Below are 18895 nucleotides of genomic sequence, written 5' to 3'. Positions count from 1 at the left end.
GCAGCTCCGCATAGTGTGGAAGCGGGACCCCCAGCTCTGGCCTACCTCTTTGGGGTAATCTATTGAGGAGCCCTGGATGGGTGGGAAGGGCCTACTTCTTTGGGGAGATCAATCGCGGGGCTCCCTCACTGTGAGAAGGCACAGGCCAGGCTGGGGAAGCCCCCACCCCAAGTGCACGAATTTCATGCACCGGGCCTCTAGTATTAAAAGTGTCATACACTATGATCAAGTAGGATTTATTCTAGGGATGCAAAGCTGGTACAATACTTATAAATGAATAACTGTGATACATCACATAAACAAAATGAAAGATAAAAATCACATGATCATATCAATAGATGCAGAAAAAGCATTTGAAAAAATCCAGCATCTTTTTTGATAAAAACTCTCAGTAAAGTGGGTATAGAGGGATCATACCTCAACATAACAAAGACCATATATGACAAACCTACAAGCAACATAATACATAATGGGAAAAAACTATTTCCCTTAAGAACAGGAACAAGACAAGGATGTCCGCTTTCACCACTCTTACTCAACATAGTACTGGAAGTCCTAGCCAAAGGGATGAGACAAGAAATGAGATAAAAGGCATCCCAAATGGAAAGGAGTAAGTAAGCCTGTCATTATTCATAGATGACATGATATTATACATAGAAAACCCTAAAGACCTCACCAGGAGACTACTAGGCTTAATAAATGAATTTGGCAAAGAAGCAGGATACAATATCAACATCCCAAAATTGATAATATTTTTATATTCCAACTAGTGGCTGGGTGCACAAATTTCTGCACATTGAAAGGAAATTAATTAGAAGAAATATTTTAATATTGCTATTCACCCTTTCTCTATAATAAAAGTGTCAACCAAATTTACAATTGACAATGACAGATGGAAACACACACGTGCAATTGGCACCAGTGAGAGCTTTATATGTACTGCACATGTGTTAGTCAACTTAGCCTTTTATATATATAAAATAGACCGGCTTAATTAGACCTGCTTTCTAATTTAGCTAAACTTTTTCCAGCCCACTGAAGCACCCCAACTTCTCTTTCAGGTAATTGTCAGCAACACAGCAGTAAATATCAACCCGAAGCAGATTATTGTAGATCACACAGGGAGAACAAAGGGTAAAATATTTAACAGCAGCAGTGTTTGACTATATTCTATGCAGTGAGAAAACCTGAAGTCATTTTTAAGGTCCATCATTTCTTACTTCTTTTCAGTAGGGTCAAGTTTCTAAGCTTTCTAAATATCCATTTTCCAGCTAATGAAAAGAAGATAGGATTCCACCAAGTCTCCTATCTACCTACTCCAGGACTTCTGTGAGGATGAAATGAGATGAGGCACGTGAAAATGCTTCACAAACATTTGGTTAAAGTGTGAAATGTTTGCACCTGGCTCTAAAGCACGTTGTGTTCCTGAGCCAAAGGAACTGTAAGGAGGCTAGTCACTAGGGAGAGGAAGCCGGGAGTTGCTATATGATGTCATTAACTGGATGGTCGGACACTTAGCGTATCTGCCTTTTATGTATATAGATAATGAACTCTCATAAAGAGAAACCAAAAAAGTCCCATTTACCATTGCAACAACAGCAACAACAAAAAGATACCTAAGAATAAACTTACCCAAGGAGGAAAAAAAAGACATGTACTTGGGAAAATATAGGGTGTTGAAAAAAGAAGTAGAGGACAATACAAACAAATTTAAATGTATACGGTGTTCATCCATTGGTTGAACTAACATCATTAAAATGTCCTTAATACGTAAAGAAATCTTTAGATTCATCACAGCCCCTATTGAAATACCAATGACATACTTCACACAACTAGAACAAATACACCAAAAATTTATATGAAACTATGAAAGATCCCAAATAGCTGCAGCAATCTTGAAAAAGAAGAATAAAGTTGGAGGGGTCACAATACCAGATATTAAACTATACTACAAAGCCATTATATTCAAAGTATCCTGGTACTGGCACAAGAATAGGCACATAGGACATTGGAACAGAACAGAGCCCCCAAAAGTTTACCCACACCGTACAATGGAGTAAAGACAGTCTCTTCAACAAATGATGCTGGGTAAACTGGATAGACACATGCCAAGAGATTAATCCAGACCACCAACTTACCATTCACAAGAATAAACCCAAAATGGATAAAAGACTTAAATGTAAACCATGAAACCATAAAAATCTTAGAAGAAAACATAAGCAGTAAAGTCTCAGGCATCTCACATAGCAGAATATTTGCCAATACATCTCCTAGGGCAAGAAAAACAAAGGAAAAAATAAACAAATGGGACTACATTAAAATAAAAAGCTTCTGTACACTAAAAGAAACCACCATCAAAATGAAAAGGGAACCCACTGTATGGGAGAACATATTCGTCAATGATACACCTGATAAGGGGTTAATATTCAAAATATATAAAGTATTTGTACAACTCAACAAAAGGAAGACAACAATTCAATGGGAAACAAAATGGGCAGAGGATCTGAATCTGTATTTCTCCAATGAGGACATACAAATTGCCAAGAGACATATGAAAAAATTCTCAAAGTCACTGGTCATCTGAGAAATGCAAATTAGAACCACAATGCGCTATTACCTCACACCTGTCAGAATGACTATCATCAACAAATCAACAAACTGTCAAGTGCTGGCAAGGATGCGGAGTAAAAGGAACCCTTGTGCACTGCTTGTGGGAGTGCAGATTGGTGCAGCCACTATGGAAAAAAGTTTCCTCAAAAAATTTAAAATGGAACTTCTGTTTGACCCAGTGATCACACTTCTAGGAATATATCCTAAAAACCCCAAAATGCCTATCAGAAATGATATATGCACCCCTATGTTCATAGTAGCATTATTTACAATAACTAAGATTTGGAAACAGCTCAAGTGCCCATCAGTAGATGAGTGAATAAAAAACTGTGGGACATTTACACAATCAAATACTTAGTACCTGTAAAAAAGAGGGATCTCTTACCTTTTGGGACAAGATGGATGGACTTGGAGCCTATTATGCTAAGTGAAATAAGCCAATCTGAGAAAGACAAATATCACATGATCTCACTTATTCATGGAATCTAATGAACAAAATGAATTGACCAACAAAATAAGACCTTAATCATGGATGCATGGAACAGACTGGCATACCTTGATGTACATGTGGGGTGGATGAGAAGAGATAAACCTAAGAACTTATATACTTACTAGAGGCCTGGTGCATGACATTCGTGCACTCGGGGGGGGGGGTGGTGGACAGGGGTCCCTCAGCCCAGCCTGCTCCCTTTTACCATCCAGGAGCCATTGGTCAGACATCCTTAACACTGCCACAGAGGTGGGAAAGGCTCCTGCCACCACCGCTGCACTTGCCAGCCATGAGCCCAGCTTCTGGCTGAGCAGCGCTCCTCCTGTGGGAGCGCACTGACCACCAGGAGGCAGCTCCTGTGTTGAGTGTCTGCCCCCTTGTGGTCACTGCGCATCATAGCAACCAGTAGTTCTGCAGTTTGGTCGATTTGCATATTACCCTTTTATTTTTTTAAATATATTTTTAATTGATTGAGGTATTACATATGTGTCCTTATCCCCACGTTACCCCCTCCCCCCCTCCCCCGCTCATACCCTCACCCCCCCCCCCGTTGTCTGTGTCCTATATGCTTGCATATAAGTCCTTTCGTTGATCTTTCCCCGTTACCCCCACCCTCCCCTACCTTCCCTCCAAGGCCCGATAGTCCAATCAATGCCTCTCCGTCTCTGGATCAGTCCTTGTTCATCAGTTTGTTGTTCATTATATTCCACAAATAAGTGAGATCATGTGGTATTTATCCTTCTCTGACTGGCTTATTTCACTTAGCATAATGCTCTCCAGTTCCATCCATGCTGTGGCAAATGGTAAGAGTTCTTTTTTCTTCTTCCTCTTCTTAAAGAATACCTTTCAGCATTTCATATAATGCAGGTTTGGTGGTGATGAACTCCTTTAGCTTTTTCTTATCTGTGAAGCTCTTTATCTGACCTTCAATTCTGAATGATAGCTTTGCTGGATAAACTAATCTTGGTTGTAGGTTCTTGCTATTCATCACTTTGAATATTTCTTGCCACTCCCTTCTGGCCTGCATGGTTTATGTTGAGAAATCAGCTGACAGTTGTATGGGTACTCCCTTGTAGGTAACTGACTTTTTTTCTCTTGCTGCTTTTAAGATTCTCTCTTTGTCTTTTGCTCTTGGCGTTTTAATTATGATGTGTCTTGGTGTGGTCCTCTTTGGATTCCTTTTATTTGGGGTTCTCTGCCCTTCCAGGACTTATAAGTCTATTTCTTTGACCAGGTAGGGGAAGTTTTCTGTCATTATTTCTTCAAATAGGTTTTCAATATCTTGCTCTCTCTCTTCTTCTGGTACCCCTATAATTCTGATGTTGGTACGCTTGAAGTTGTCCCAGAGGCTCCTTACACTATCTTCATATTTTTGGATTCTTTTTTCTTTTTGCTTCTTCGGTTGGGTATTTTTTGTTTCTTCGTATTTCAAATCTTTGACTTGATTCTTGCAATCCTTTAGTCTGCTGTTGGATCTCTGTATATTATTCTTTATTTCAGTCAGTGTATGCTTAATTTCTAGGTGGTCTTTTTTCACATCCTCCAGGGTCTCACTAAATTTATCGGCGGTTTCCATAAAATTCTTGAAAAACCTTATAAACCTGGTTTTGAACTCTATATCCAGTCGTTTGCTTTCCTCCATTTCTGTCATTTGTGACCTGTTTCTTTGTCTCCACATTTTTTATGCTTCCCTGTGTTGGAAGAGTGGTTTTGTGTGCTAGGTGTCCTGTAGGGCCCAGTGACTCAGCCTCCCCAATTACCTGAGGTGGACACTCTTGGTGCACTCCCTTGTGGGCTTTGTGCACAGTCTCGTTGTAGTTATGCCTTGATTGTTGTAGGATCACTGGGAGGAATTGACCTCCAGGCCAATTGGCAGTGAGGATCAGCTGTGTCTGCAGTAGGAGATCTTCTGTGCTGAAGACACCCTTCTGGGGCAAGACTTGCTTCAATGGGGCTTTGGTGCTCACTGAGTCTGCCCCCTGAGTGTGTCCCTTATGGATCTGACAAGTTGTAATCTGGATGGTCCCACTCTGACCACTGGGTACACTGGCTCTTGGATCTAAGGAGGTGCTAATTTAGCCTCTTCCTGAGGTTACCCAGCAGGAGCTATGAAGAGATCTGCAGATTCCCCTTCCTTGTTTGGAGTTTGGAGGTGTCCAGATGAGGCCCAGCTGTGAAGCAATGCAAGCTGCTGTCGGGCCTTGGGCCTTCTCTTGGAAGTTCTGGGTCTGTCTGGCCCAGCTGCAATTTGTTAGGTAATTTTCAGATTGCAAAGGGCCAGGGCATTCATATGCAAAAGCCTCTGCCGCAGCTTGGTTGGGGCGGGGTCTTAGGGAATCAACAGGCGGAGCAAGCAGCTATGGCAGATCCTCAGCCCTGCCCTAAGGGGCCGCACATCTCAGTGTCCCGATAATTGCTGCAAGTACCTCTGAGGGAAAGCCGCCCTCAAGTTCCGAGTTCTGCCCGCTGCCAGACAGTCCAGTTTCTCCCCATATGAGTCCTGGGTCCCCAGAGACTTCCTGGAACCGGAAGTCAGAGCAGTTGGGAGCTTGTGACTCCCTCCTGATTAAAAAAGACAGCCACGTCCTCAGGTGCCACCCCCTTTCCGCGCGTGCTCGAGTCTCCTTACCTCTGCACTTTACTTCCGCAGTTCCTCTGGGTCTCAGTGTGCATTTCTCTTTCCTTCTAGTTGTGGAATTTCCACTCAGCCAGCCTTCCTGTAGTTCTGGATAATGTCCGTTTTGTCTTTTCGTTGTATTTTTGAAGTTGTTGTGGGAGGCAGCAATTTCCGGTGTTTACCTATGCCGCCATCTTGGTTTCTATCTGGATATTACCCTTTTATTATATAGGATATGCATAGCCCATGGACACTGGCAATAGGGTGGTGAAGACCTGGTGGAATGGGTAAGGGCTGGGTAGAGTGGCAAAAAGTTGGGGGAAATGGGTGACATCAGTAGTATTATCAACAATAAATAAATATATATATTAAAAATAAACGTTAAAAATTAAAACATATCTGCTGACCAGAAAGCATTGCATGAATAAGTGCGGAGTCAACAGGCTAATGAGTTAAAATATTGATAATAACCACTGTGGTCTTATTGTCTAATCATATACATCCAAAGAAGGTAGAACTAGAAAACTTCCTGTATGTCATTTATACCCTGTCTATTTCCAAAAATGGATTTGTGGCAGTCTCTAGAAATTAACTCCAGCTAAGATTAATTTGGATAAGAATTCAGGAGTTCAAACATTTCATACTGTGAAGGTATTTGTTTCCTTCTCGTGCCTGCCTCTTACCTGTTATGGTACAGGGTTGTGGCACTTGTATGTTGTTTATCCTCAAACAGTAGCTTTTCCGAAATATAACAATTTGTCTTTTTACTGTTTTTCTTTAGGGATTTTTAGCTCCTGGAGAAATTGATCCTCTGAATCGTAGGTTTTCAACTGTACCAAAACCAGATGTTGTGGTTCAAGGTATGTATTTTTATTCACAGCAACAGAAGCTATATTAAAGATCTGGTTTGGCCAGTAAATGATGACTTTATTCTTTTTTTAAAAGTATGTTTGTATTGATTTTAGAGAGAGGAAGAGAATGATAGAAACATTAATGATGAGAGAGAATCATCCATCGGCTGCCTCCTGCACCCCTTCTACTGGGGATAGAGCCCACAACCCGGGCATGTGCCCTGACCAGGAATCAAACCGTGACTTCCTGGTTCATGGGTCTACACTGAACCATTTAGCCATACCAGCTGGTCAGACTTTATATTCTTTATCATGTATTTTTTTAGGGTTCAAAAAGTATAGAATGAATGTGGTTCTGTTTCATTTCAAAATTGCTATTAATCTTAATAATGAATAAATGCTTAATAAATGATGTTATTTGACACTTAATCACTCCTTACTTCTGGAAGCACTTTTCCTTTCATCATCATGATATTGTAGCCTTATGATTATCTCTGCTTTCTTTTTGAGCATTCCTTCTGTGTTTTTCCTGCTAATACTCCTTTCTTCTAATATCCTCCTAATGGCTGTGTATTTAGTCTTATATTATTGTCTTTCAGGATTTACACCCTGTCTTAGTTTTTTAGGACTGCCTCTTTCATAATAAAGTTGTTTATATGGCTTCAACTATTGCCTCCAAACCTTTACCTTTTGTTCCTAACAATCATCAAAAATGTTGAGGTACCTATTCTATAAAAAACACTAGGCTAAGCTCTAAGGTATTAAGAATTCTAATCCCAATACCTATAAAATATCTTTATCACTTCTACTTCAAATGCAAACCTGACATTTTCTTGTCTCCATCCCCTCATATTACCTCTCCCAAGAAAAGCAGATCTTTCTACTTTCCTTATCTGTCTCAATTACTTCATTGCTATCCTAGTCTCCTAAGGTAGAAAATTTGAAGTGATTTTTGACTCTCCAATAACACAATCTAACATGGTACTAAGTCTCTCTGTGAAGCTTCTCTGAAAGGTCTCCAGTAACTTGACTTTGGGGTTGGTTATATGTGCAAAATAATTTCGTGTGTGTTCTAAACTTTCTTATACTTGACACCTATATGGTCATATAGGTAGTCTTTGCTTATCAATTTATATAGCAAACATAATTTTAAAAAGGACCATTCCTCTTCCCCTCCCATGAGAAAGCTTGTTCTCCTTTGAGGCTTTTGTCATCTGGCTATACTGATCTCCTGGTTGCTCTAATTCATTCATTGAAGACTTTGATTCTTGGCTCACAGCCTTCTTTTATAGTTCCTACTATAGTGCTAGATTTCAGCATTAGAGTAAGTGCCCTCAAACATTTTAGCTTCAAATTTCTTTGATATACATAGCCCTACTAACATTTCCTTCCACCTCTACTTCAGCCACTCAGTTTGAAGAACAAGGACAAAACTTTAGAACCACCTTAGATATTTTCCACTTCAAAAAATCCCCATCTCCAGTCATAGCTACATATTATTTGTTTTCTTTTTCTTCCCATTACACTTCTAATATGCCTTGCCTTACCTCTTGGTTGATCATCTGAATATCTTAAGCACCACTGTACAATACTTCTACTATACTCACCAGAAAAATCATAGCTCCAGATCAATCTGACAATCAGCATTTTCTGATCCTATACCTGGCCTACTAAAGTTACTAGAAAAAAGTTACACAGATGAGCAGAGCATAACTTTTAGCACTGTAAATCCATGGTCCCCAACTCAGCTAGATCCACAATGCCTTGTTCTGATTGTTAGCCAGCATTTTCATTCTTCTCAACCACTATTCCAAACCTTCTCTTTTCAATACCACCTCTTGAATTCAGCCTCATTTTTGGCCTTCTACTTCATGCTGGATAATCTTAATATTCGGATCTTTGTCAGTTTCCCACCCTCCCCCCATACCACAGTCTTACTTATATCTTCACCCATCCTTGCATCCTTCCCTCCAGTCTCAGAAGGGGTGTCTCTTCTCATCTTTAAGGCCAACTTTTTTTTTTCCTGATGCTTAATTCTATTCTCTTCCTTAGCCTTCTTAAAATACTACTCTTTTCTTTAATCTTCAAAAATTTTTTAGTTCTGCTTTTTAATCCATTGACATATTCATCTCCCTCTAGTTATCCTATCCTCCCTTTCTCATCCAAACTTCCCCTTCTTTTTATTTCATTCATTCTGCAATTCTTTATAGTCTAGCTCATTACTCCTTGGAAAATTCTTTTACTTAAGTTATTACCAAACTCAATAGATCATTTTTAATTCATACATTAGTTGATCTTTATGTTTCATTTATTGTTTATCTTTTTGGACACTCAACTCTTCTGTGAAACCATACTCTCTTAATTCTCCTTCAACCTAAATTTTTCACTATTTTGTTTCATTCTGGGCTTTCTTTTTTTCTTTGCCCCCTAATTGTTGGTCTTCCTTGGAGTTCTGTCTGTAGCCCACTGTTCCTCTACCTGAGAATACTTGTTCTTGTCTCTCAGGGTCCTGCTATTTCAAACATTTTTTTTCTTTTTTCTGCCTCCTTTTTCCTTCTCAGAAGATGACCTCACCTCCTATGACAAAGAAAATATAAGCTGTAAGATTAAGAAAAACCCTCACTCCTACCCCAGGCTTTTCTTTATTTGCTCACTTCTTATATATTGCAGTTTCTCATGGTTGTATTCTAGGTTCTCTCCTCTTCTCTATATATTCTCCTTGATCCATCTCATCTCTTTCTATGCTAATACTCTTTAATTTATATAGGTGTCCTTTATGAAAGCCCCACTCAGATGTCTCACATGCACTTTAAACTCAGCATAGCTCAAATTAATCAGTTGACTCCTCCTCTTACTACAACACTCATGCCTGCTTTTCTCCCTATGTGCTTATGTCATTAGATGGCACAACGTCCTCCCAGTTACATACATAAGTACTTGGGGAATCATTTTCTATATCTCTCCCTCTCTCATCTCCTAAAGAAACCAATTAATAAGTCCTCATTTCTCTAATTTCTAAATAATTGTGAAATCCATGTAGTTCTCTCCAGTGCCAATGGCATGATCCTAATCTATAATAATGAAAGGGTAATATGCTAATTAGACCAGACGACCTTTCAGATGAAGCTGGGGCTGCAAAGAAAGCCCAGGTCCCGGGTGCTGGAGAGAAACCTGGGTCCTGGGTGCCAGAGGGAAGCCAGTGCCGGCAGCCAGGGGAAGGAAGGCCTACTCTTGCACAAATTTCGTGCATCGGGCCTCTGGTCTACAATAACTTTTTAAGTGGTCTCACAGACTTCAGTCTAAGTCCACTGTAGTCTATTACTTTATTCTGTAATCATCAACATGAACATGTTCTTTTTAAGATGTAGATATGTATATGTTATGACCCTAATTCAACTATGCAGGGGCTTCCCATTGCCAACCTCCCTAACGTGGCTTACCAGACTCATTATGACCTGGTTCCTGACTCTATCCTGAGTATCCTTTCTCACTACTGCCCTTTCATACTCCATGCCCCTCCTGTAAGAACTTTTTATCATTCCTAGATCTGCCTTATTCTTAGTTGCCCTTGAATCTTTGTCTATGCTGTTTCTTCTGTCTGGAACAATTTCTCCCTTACTTTTACCTTCACCTTTATCAGAGTAAGTACTATTCATCCCTCTAGCAGGACACAATGTCAATGTCATTTTCTTCAGAGATCATGTCCATCTTTGTATCACTAGCATTTGTTAGTGCCTAGCAAGTGGTACCAAAAGAACATTTTTTAAATGTTTTATAAAACATAAAATAAACAAAAAACTGACTTGTTAAGTTTGAAACTATTCCTGGGGCCCCAGAATGTTGATCAGTTGCCTCTCCTTCAGTCTCCTCTACTCATGCTACCAATTGCATTGCCCAGTGCAGACCCCTGAGGCTCAGTAGCATGCAGTTCAAAAATCATTACCCAAGAATAAAGTTTTTAAAAATCCTTAAAGTGACACATATGCCTTCCATTATGTTTGCCTTTTTAGATTATTTTTTTTTCTTTGGCCACTTTATGGGTACTTTATGCTACGGCAGTATTGAAGTGCATGTTCCACTGTGCCCCTCCTCCCCAACGCAACCACATTCTTTTATATTTCTATTAGAAGCCCAGCACACGAAATTGTGCACAGGTAGGGTCCCTAGGCCTAGCATGCAATCAGGGCCATCTTCCGCCTGTTCGCCAGTCTCCAGTCCCACCCCACTGCCAACACCCACCCTGGTTCCCCGTTTGCCATCTGGTGATCTATCAGAGCCTGCGGGCCAGGGGAAGGGACCAAGAGGTTGGCCGTTCTGCCCACTCACCAGTTCCCAGTCCCACCCCGCCTCTGACACCCATCCTGGTTCCCCGTGGTTCCCCATTTGCCATCCAGTGATCAGAGCCTGCGGGCCGAGGGGAGGGACCAAGAGGTCTGCCTTTTGCCCTCTCGCCAGTCCCCAGTCCCGCCCAGCCGCCAACACCCATTTCAGTTCCCCGTGGTTCACTGTTCACCATCCAGCGATCAGAATCTGCAGGCCGGGGGGAGGGACTGAGAGGTGGTCAATGCTCCTCATAGCAACTGATCGATCGATCATTCTGGTTGTGACACCATTATGGTCGCTGGCCATTTATTACATAGGATACTTTATGATCATTCTGGATCTTGTACCTAAAATGGCTTTCCCTTTCCTAGTTCCTTCTTTCTCTGGTACCTTATTCATTCCTTCAAACTTAGTTTAAGTTCTCTTTTGGGAAGCCCTTTCTGAAACTACTTCCTGCCAACCCCAGACTAGGTATCACTCTTGAGTGGTCTCATGTTTTGTGTATACTTCTATTTACCTAGCAGGTTATTTTAGAATCAGTTTATCTGTGTATCACTTTCATTACACTATGCATTCCTAAGAGAGAGAGAGTAATTTATTCATCTCTATATCCCTAGTGCCAGGCATAGTCCCTCATCCATTTATGTGCTTAGTAATTGTTTATTAATGAATGAATGAATGAATGAATGACCACATGTGCTTCCCTGGATTTTTCTCAGCCTATTATCGTTCTTCCTCTGTATATGTTCCCTGGAGAATCTTTGTTCTCTTCATGTTTCCAATAAATTCAATAAAAATTTTTAAAATAAGTGATCAAGATGATGTTATATCCAGGGGCCTCTGTAATAACCATATTCTGCATATCCTGACTCAGACCACAGCAACACAACACCATAATGTTCCCAAGCTAGAAAAACACACAAAATATAATGGCAAAGGAGAGCAAAGTATCACTTTGTGCCGCAGTCTTTCGCAGCAAGGGCTCAGGAACCTGAAGAAGGGGCTGACGCATAAATGAATACACTAGACAAGAAATATAAATTTGGAAGGCATGGGAGACCAGGCAGAGGCCTCATCCTCTAGTGAAGTGGGCTCTCCAAATGTCCAGACCCATGGCTTTTTATTTACTCCAATATACATTTGCCATTTAGCAAAGCAAACAGACATCAATGGTAAGGTTTGGTAAACAATAAAGGATTATCAGGTTAGGGGAATTGCCTTCAGCTGTTCAGCCTGCAGCAGGTAATAATATGCAGATTTTCAGCCCTGCTGAATATCAAAGTCCATCCACCTTCTGATGAACTTCTCGCATTTATTATGCTAACTACTGTTGGTCTTAGCCTCCAGCATATCCCCTTTTTGGTTTCAGGTCCTTTTAAGATTTTTAAATTCAATGACAAGGATTGAGTTCTTTCATGTCCTTTTAAATTGCTGCCAGGCATCAAAGGAATTAGTCTGCAGCAAGCTCCTTTCTGGGCCAATAGTTCTTTGAGTCCCCTTTCCAATCATTGTCTAACAGTTTTTTATGGGGTCCCTTCTCAATCACTGTCCCCTGTGACATGACAGCAATGATATGCCAGTTCTGGATGATGGACAAACGGTGAGCAATGGCAATGCAGGTCCGACCTTCTTTGGCTTGGTCCTGGACAACCTGTACTGACAGACAGCTGATGAGTGCTAGCATGGAAAGGCGTCTTTGCCATCCTCCATCTCTGGACTATTTCTCCTCTGTCTCGTCAGCGTGTTGCTTGGGGCCACTGCTGTGTGGTTGGAGTAGTCTGGTGAGTTCCTCTCTTGGATCCATTGTTGCAGTTTCCACACAGGCTTGGCGAATGACACTAATTGGATTTCTGCTATCAGTTTTTAAGTATATCCACATAAGCTCTGTTTTGGGAGGCAAAATGCAAATTATTTACTTTTCTTTTTGAGGCCTAATACATTGACTTTTAATTATAATTTTCCAGATACTTGAAGGGCATTTCTCATTATTTCCTCCCAGAGTAATTTCTAGACCACATTTAGAGAGTTTCTTTTTTAAAAACCTTTTTTTCTTTCTTTTAAACAGAACAACAAACATTGTTACTTTTCAGATGTGTGCCAGTACTGCCATGGATACATTTTAAGTGACTCTGTTTTTACTTATGGTGACTTATTAATGATCAGATTTAATGCTTGAAAAATAACCTTCAGTTTACCCTGTAAATAGTAGCAGAAGAGATTTTAAAATTTCTCCTTTTATTAAGCTTAAAATTTACTTTCAAACAGCATTCTTTTTGCCTAGTGCTCATTTGCATACATATGCTCATTTTTACTTTGGCTTTTGTTAAAGCCAATTGCTTACAAAAACATTAGCTTCTCATTTAACTGAAATTATATGAGACCTTGATTATATTGGAAAAAGCTAATTTATTTAAGTAATTAAAGTTGGCATCTTTATTGAAAAAGCAAAGCAAGCAAACTTAGACATTTGACCTATGAAATACAGATGCCACCCTAACCCTCAGCCTATTTAAAAATCAGGCTTTAAAATTTCACTGCTGAATAATCCAGTTCTGCTTAAGAAATATTCAGCAATATTGTCTTGTCCTCCCTTAGAGGTTGAAACCTTTATAACATTTAAAATATATGTATATACATAAAATATATTTATTAATTTTTATTTTATAAAGCTTTTCACATGATTTCAAGTATATTAAATCACCCCAATTTAGTTTAAAAATACTTCTTTTAAGAAGAGAGAATAAATCCTTGAATCATTCCAGGGCCCTTGGAACATCCCAAAGCCATCTCTTGGTTAAAGTCTTGAAATTTAACTTGGAAAGACCATCAAATATATATTTCAAATATTTTTTTAAAAATATATTTTATTGATTTTTTACAGAGAATAAAGGACAGAGATAGAGAGTTAGAAACATCAATGAGAGAGAAACATCAATCAGCTGCCTCCTGCACACCCCCCACTGGGGATGTGCCCGCAACCAAGGTACATGCCCTTGAACGGAATCGAACCTGGGACCTTTCAGTCCTCAGGCCGACGCTCTATCCACTGAGCCAAACTGGTCCCAATTTCAAATATTATAATATATACTTTTTGTAATTATTCTAAAAAATATCAATTAAATTTAAACTGGTTTTTATATTAAAAATTTGGTTCAGACCATAAAATTAATCCTTTTTAAATTAAACCATATCAAATATTATATCCTAGGTTGAAATTTTACCACACATAGTACACATAAAGACTACAATATATTTTGAACTACTAATTTCTCCAGAGAAAATACAAGAATTATTTCTCTCAAAAATAAATTTCTATACTTTATGCATTTTGTTATTACTACCATATAATTTTTTCCAACTTAATTTGAAATTTAAACTCTTAGAAGCCTTAAAGTTTAGGTGGCAAGTTAAATACTTAACATTTCTCAGATTAGTAATAACTTTACATTTTTAAGAATATATTTCAAAAATACAAGACATATTTAATTAAAGAGATTCAATTCTATCCTCTAGATTTGTAAAACGTGGTAAACTCAGATTAATATTTCAGTATTTTGTCATTTCAGAATACATAGATTTTTAAATAAATTTTTATTTAATTCAGTAAAATCCAAAGTTTTAAGTTGCCAAAGACTTTGGAAAACTATGTTTCTGGCTGGCAAAAGGAGGGGGAAGCAGGGAAGCAAGCCTCCAGGTCGTTCCTCTTGAATGTAAAACTGCCATATTTTTTCTTCAGAGATAACATCTAAGGGTTGCTGCTACGGGAAATGCGACCAACCCCCTCTATCAGAAGGCACAGCCAGTCTTCCCCCCGGGTGACTGGACTCCCACTATCAATATACCTGTAATTATTACTGAAAAACTCCACCAAAAATCCTTCATTTTAGTTATACCTATTTATCCATGTTTCAACAATTTTGAGATTCTAAAGCAAATTATTATTATCTAAGGCAATTATTTTGGCAAATTCTATAACACATATAACTTACTGACTTTCAGTGGCCTTAATGTTAACATTGGAATGCGGTCCATTATTATTCAAAAACTACCCTTTATTATGGAATCTTGTTGCCTAAACCTAACCTGTATATTTTCTTTGAGTCATTTTTGCCATCATTTTTTTTTTTAGAAAAATAGTCTTGGGTTTATTCTATAGCATCTGTAAAGAGATTGAGCTCAGAAAAACACATGGCGGCTGGCAGGACAGAGGTGAGGAATAAGAAGTGAGTGAGTGAGGGAATGAAAGGAGAGTATGTGGATGTGTGTGATGTGTGTGAGAGAGTGAGTGAGGGACAGTTAAATCTGTCAGGAGCAGCAGAGGCAGGCAGACCAGGCTCTCTGGGATAGGGAGAGACTACCACCTCTGCGGCACTCCCTGGACTGAGAGACTCAGGCACAAAGCCCATGCTATCTTGGAGGGGAGAGTGGCCTCTTCTAGGAACTCATCAGCACCACCACCCAGACAGGCCTTGGACACTGCCCGTGACCCGACAGCCACTCCAGCCAAAATCCTGCAGCCCCACCCACAGACCCACGGACCCTGGGACTTCCATCTCCAAAGGTGCACTGTTCCCACAGCAGTAAGTGCAACTTCCCCCCTACCCAGCGGCAGAACTCCAGGGCAGAAATCCTGATGCCACATTTGCGTGTTTCAACATTTACACATTTCGACATTCACCGATTTCCAGCATGCAAACTTCCGGGGCACACTACCCCATAGGCAGCTCTTGGATGCCCCTGTGAACCCCTGCTGGATGTGATTTTGAACAGAAAAGGGTGTGCTGCTCCACAGCAAAAATTCTGAATTCCGGCAAACTCACTGCCACAGTAGCGCATTTCCAACGAACAGGCACCCAGAGCCCATCTATCAACAGGGTGCTCCTGGGAGCCACTGCGAGCCCTGGCTAGGTGCGATCTTAGACCAACCGGGACACACTTCCCCCAGCAATCAAAATTCTGAATTCAGTCACCCTGGATACCTGCACACAGACACCTCAATTATGTGGCTTCAGTGCCAGGACCCTTCGGAGTGCTTCAGTATGCCACGCTGGCAAACGCACCGCTGGTGCCCCTGTGAGCCACCACTGGGAACGCGTGCCTATCCACCACAGGTGCAAGAGCAAAAACTGAATCTGCCCACCCCACAGCTGCAGAACTCTGGACACTACAGTTGCACGCTTTTCCATTGCCACTGTGAGTCCCCACTGGGCATGCGTGACTTCAACCAAGGGCGTAAGATAGCAAAAATTGGGACACCTCCCTCCATGGCTGCTGCTGACTTCTAGACACCTCAGTTGCGCATTTCCAGCTCACTGGCCTACATCAAAAGAACCCAAATAGCTCAAGTAGGGAGCTACACTAGATTACCAAGCCCAGGAGACCTGAGAGATCACACCAGTAGCACCATCCCCAAAAGAACCTGGGTAGCAAAGCAATCAAATCTACAATTAAAACATTACAGCAAAACATGGGGAGGCAAAAAAGCAATCCGCAAAGGAAAGAAAAAGAATAATCAACAGAAAGGGAGTTAAATGAAACTGAGGCTAGCAACATATCAGAGAAAGAATTCAGAGTAATGGTTATAAGGATACTCAAATGGCTGGATGACAAATACACACAACTCAATAAGAATTATAAGGAGCTGAAAGAGAATCTCACCAACATGTAAAAGAACCAAAAGGAGATGAAAAAGGACATTGTTGCAATAAAGAACACAATGGAAGGCTTAAACAGTAGACTACAAGAGGCTGAGGACCACATCAGCGAATTAGAAGACAAGGTAGGAAGAAACACACAAACATAGCAGCAACTGGAGAGAAGATTTAAAAAGCAAGAGGAGAGCCTAAGGGAGCTTTGGGGCAACACAAAACAACATTCACACAATAGGGTACCAGAAGGAGAGGAAAAGAAGCAAGGAATAAAAAACCTGTTTGAAGAAATAATGACAGAAAACTTCCCAGATATTGGCAAGAAAAAAACTATGCAAGTGCAAGAAGCACATAGAGTCCCAAACAAGATGAACCCCAAAAGACCGACACCAGGACGCATCATAATTAAATTGGCAAACACCAATGACAAAGTAAGAATCTTAAAGGCTACCAGAGAGAGACAGAAAGTTACAAGGGAGCTCCTATTAGAATATCAACTGACTTTTCAACAGAAACACACCAAGCCAGTAGAGAATGGAATGAAATATACAAAGTGATGCAAAGCATGGGACTGAATCCAAGAATACTATACCCAGCAAGGCTATCATTCAAAATTGAAGGTGGAATCAGTAGCTTCACAGACAAAAAAGGGCTAAGAGAGTTTATTACTACCAAGCCATCAATGCAAGAAATGCTAAAGGGACTGCTGTAAAAAGAAGAAACAGAAAGGCTAGAAGAAACAAAAACATTAAGAATAAAAATGACAACAAACAAGTAATTATCAATAATAACATTAAACATAAATGGATTAAATGCACCAATCAAAAGACACAGGGTAGCTGAATGGATAAGAAAACATGACTCATATATTTTCTCTCTGCAAGAGACCCACCTCAGAACAAAGGATTCACACAGACTGAGAGTGAAGGGATGGAAAAAAATTTTTCAGGCAAAAGGAAATGAGAAAAAAAGCTAGGGTTGTGATACTTATATCTGGCAAAATAGACCTCAAAGTAAAGGCCATAACAAGAGATGAGGAAGACCACTACATAATACTAAAGGGAGCAATTCAAGAAGAAGATATACCTCTAGTACACATATATGCACCCAATACAGGAGCACCCAAATATATAAAACAACTTCTGGAAGTTATCTAGGGAGAGATAGATAGAAATACAGTCATAGTAGGGGACTTTAATGCCCCACTGACACCACTGGATAAATCCTCTAAACAAAAACTCAGCAAAGAAACAGCAACCCTAAATGACTCACTAGATCAGATGGACTTAATTGACATCTTCAGAATATTTCACCCCAGTACTACGGAATATGCATCCTTGTCCACTGCACATGGGACATTTTCAAAGATAGACCACATATTAGGACACAGGCAAAGTCTCTTCAAATTCAAGAGGATAGAAATCATAACAAGCATCTTCTCAGATCACAATGGCATAAAACTAGAATCAACTACAATAAAGACACTGAAAGAAATCACACACTGGAGGCTAAATAGCATGCTATTAAATAATGATTGAGTTATCAAAGAGATTAAAGAAAAAATAAAAATCATCCTGAAAACAAATGACAATGAAAACACAACAATCCAAAATCTATGGGACACAATGAAAAAAGTCCTGAAAGGTAAGTTCATAGCTCTACAGGCCTACCTCAAAAAACAAGAAAAGAAAAAACAAGAAAAACTTGTAATAAATTATATAACCTTACAACTTAAAGAATTAGAAAGAGAGCAACAAGAGAAGCCCACAGTATCCAGAAGGAAGGAGATAATAAAGATCAGAGCAGAAATAAATGACATAGAGACCAAAAAAACAATACAAAAGATCAATGAAACAAAGAGCTGGTTCTTTGAAAGGATCAACAGGATTGATGAACCTCTTGCCAGGCTCACCAAGAAACAAAGAGAGAGGACCCAAATAAACAAAATCAGAAATGAAAGAGGTGAAGTAACAACTGACCCTACTGCTATACAAAGGATTGTAGAAATATTGTATGAACAACTCTACTCCAAAAAACTGGATAACCAAAATTGACACATTCCTAGAAAAATACAACCTTCCAAAACTCAATCAGGAAGAATTAAAAAACCTGAGTAGGCCAATAACTGCTGATGAAATTGAAACAGTAATCAAAAAGCTTCCAGCAAACAAAAGCCCTGGACCAGATGGCTTCACAGGGGAGTTTTACCGAACATTCAAAGAAGAACTAAAACCAATCCTTCTGAGACTATTCCAAAAATTTCAAGAGGTGGGCACACTTCCAAGCTTTTTATATGAAGTCAGCATTACCCTAATCCCAAAACCAGACAAAGACACCACAAAGAAAGAGAATTACA

At 39.8% G+C, this 18895-nt stretch overlaps 1 protein-coding gene across 1 annotated transcript in view; it reads left to right on the top strand.

The window, feature by feature from the left end:
• Window positions 1-18895, top strand: part of PHKA1 (phosphorylase kinase regulatory subunit alpha 1) — a gene marked incomplete at its 3' end in the record, with an annotated part of 280015 nt that overhangs the window by 110527 nt on the left and 150593 nt on the right. The window contains exon 13 of the mRNA XM_081081650.1: window positions 6499-6577. Coding sequence (XP_080937776.1) covers window positions 6499-6577 — 79 coding nt within the window. The remainder of the gene's footprint in view (window positions 1-6498; window positions 6578-18895) is intronic.

Source organism: Myotis nattereri (assembly GCF_964212035.1).
Source record: "Myotis nattereri genome assembly, chromosome: X".
Taxonomy (NCBI): Eukaryota; Metazoa; Chordata; class Mammalia; order Chiroptera; family Vespertilionidae; genus Myotis; species Myotis nattereri.
This window is presented reverse-complemented; position numbering and strand designations above follow the sequence as displayed.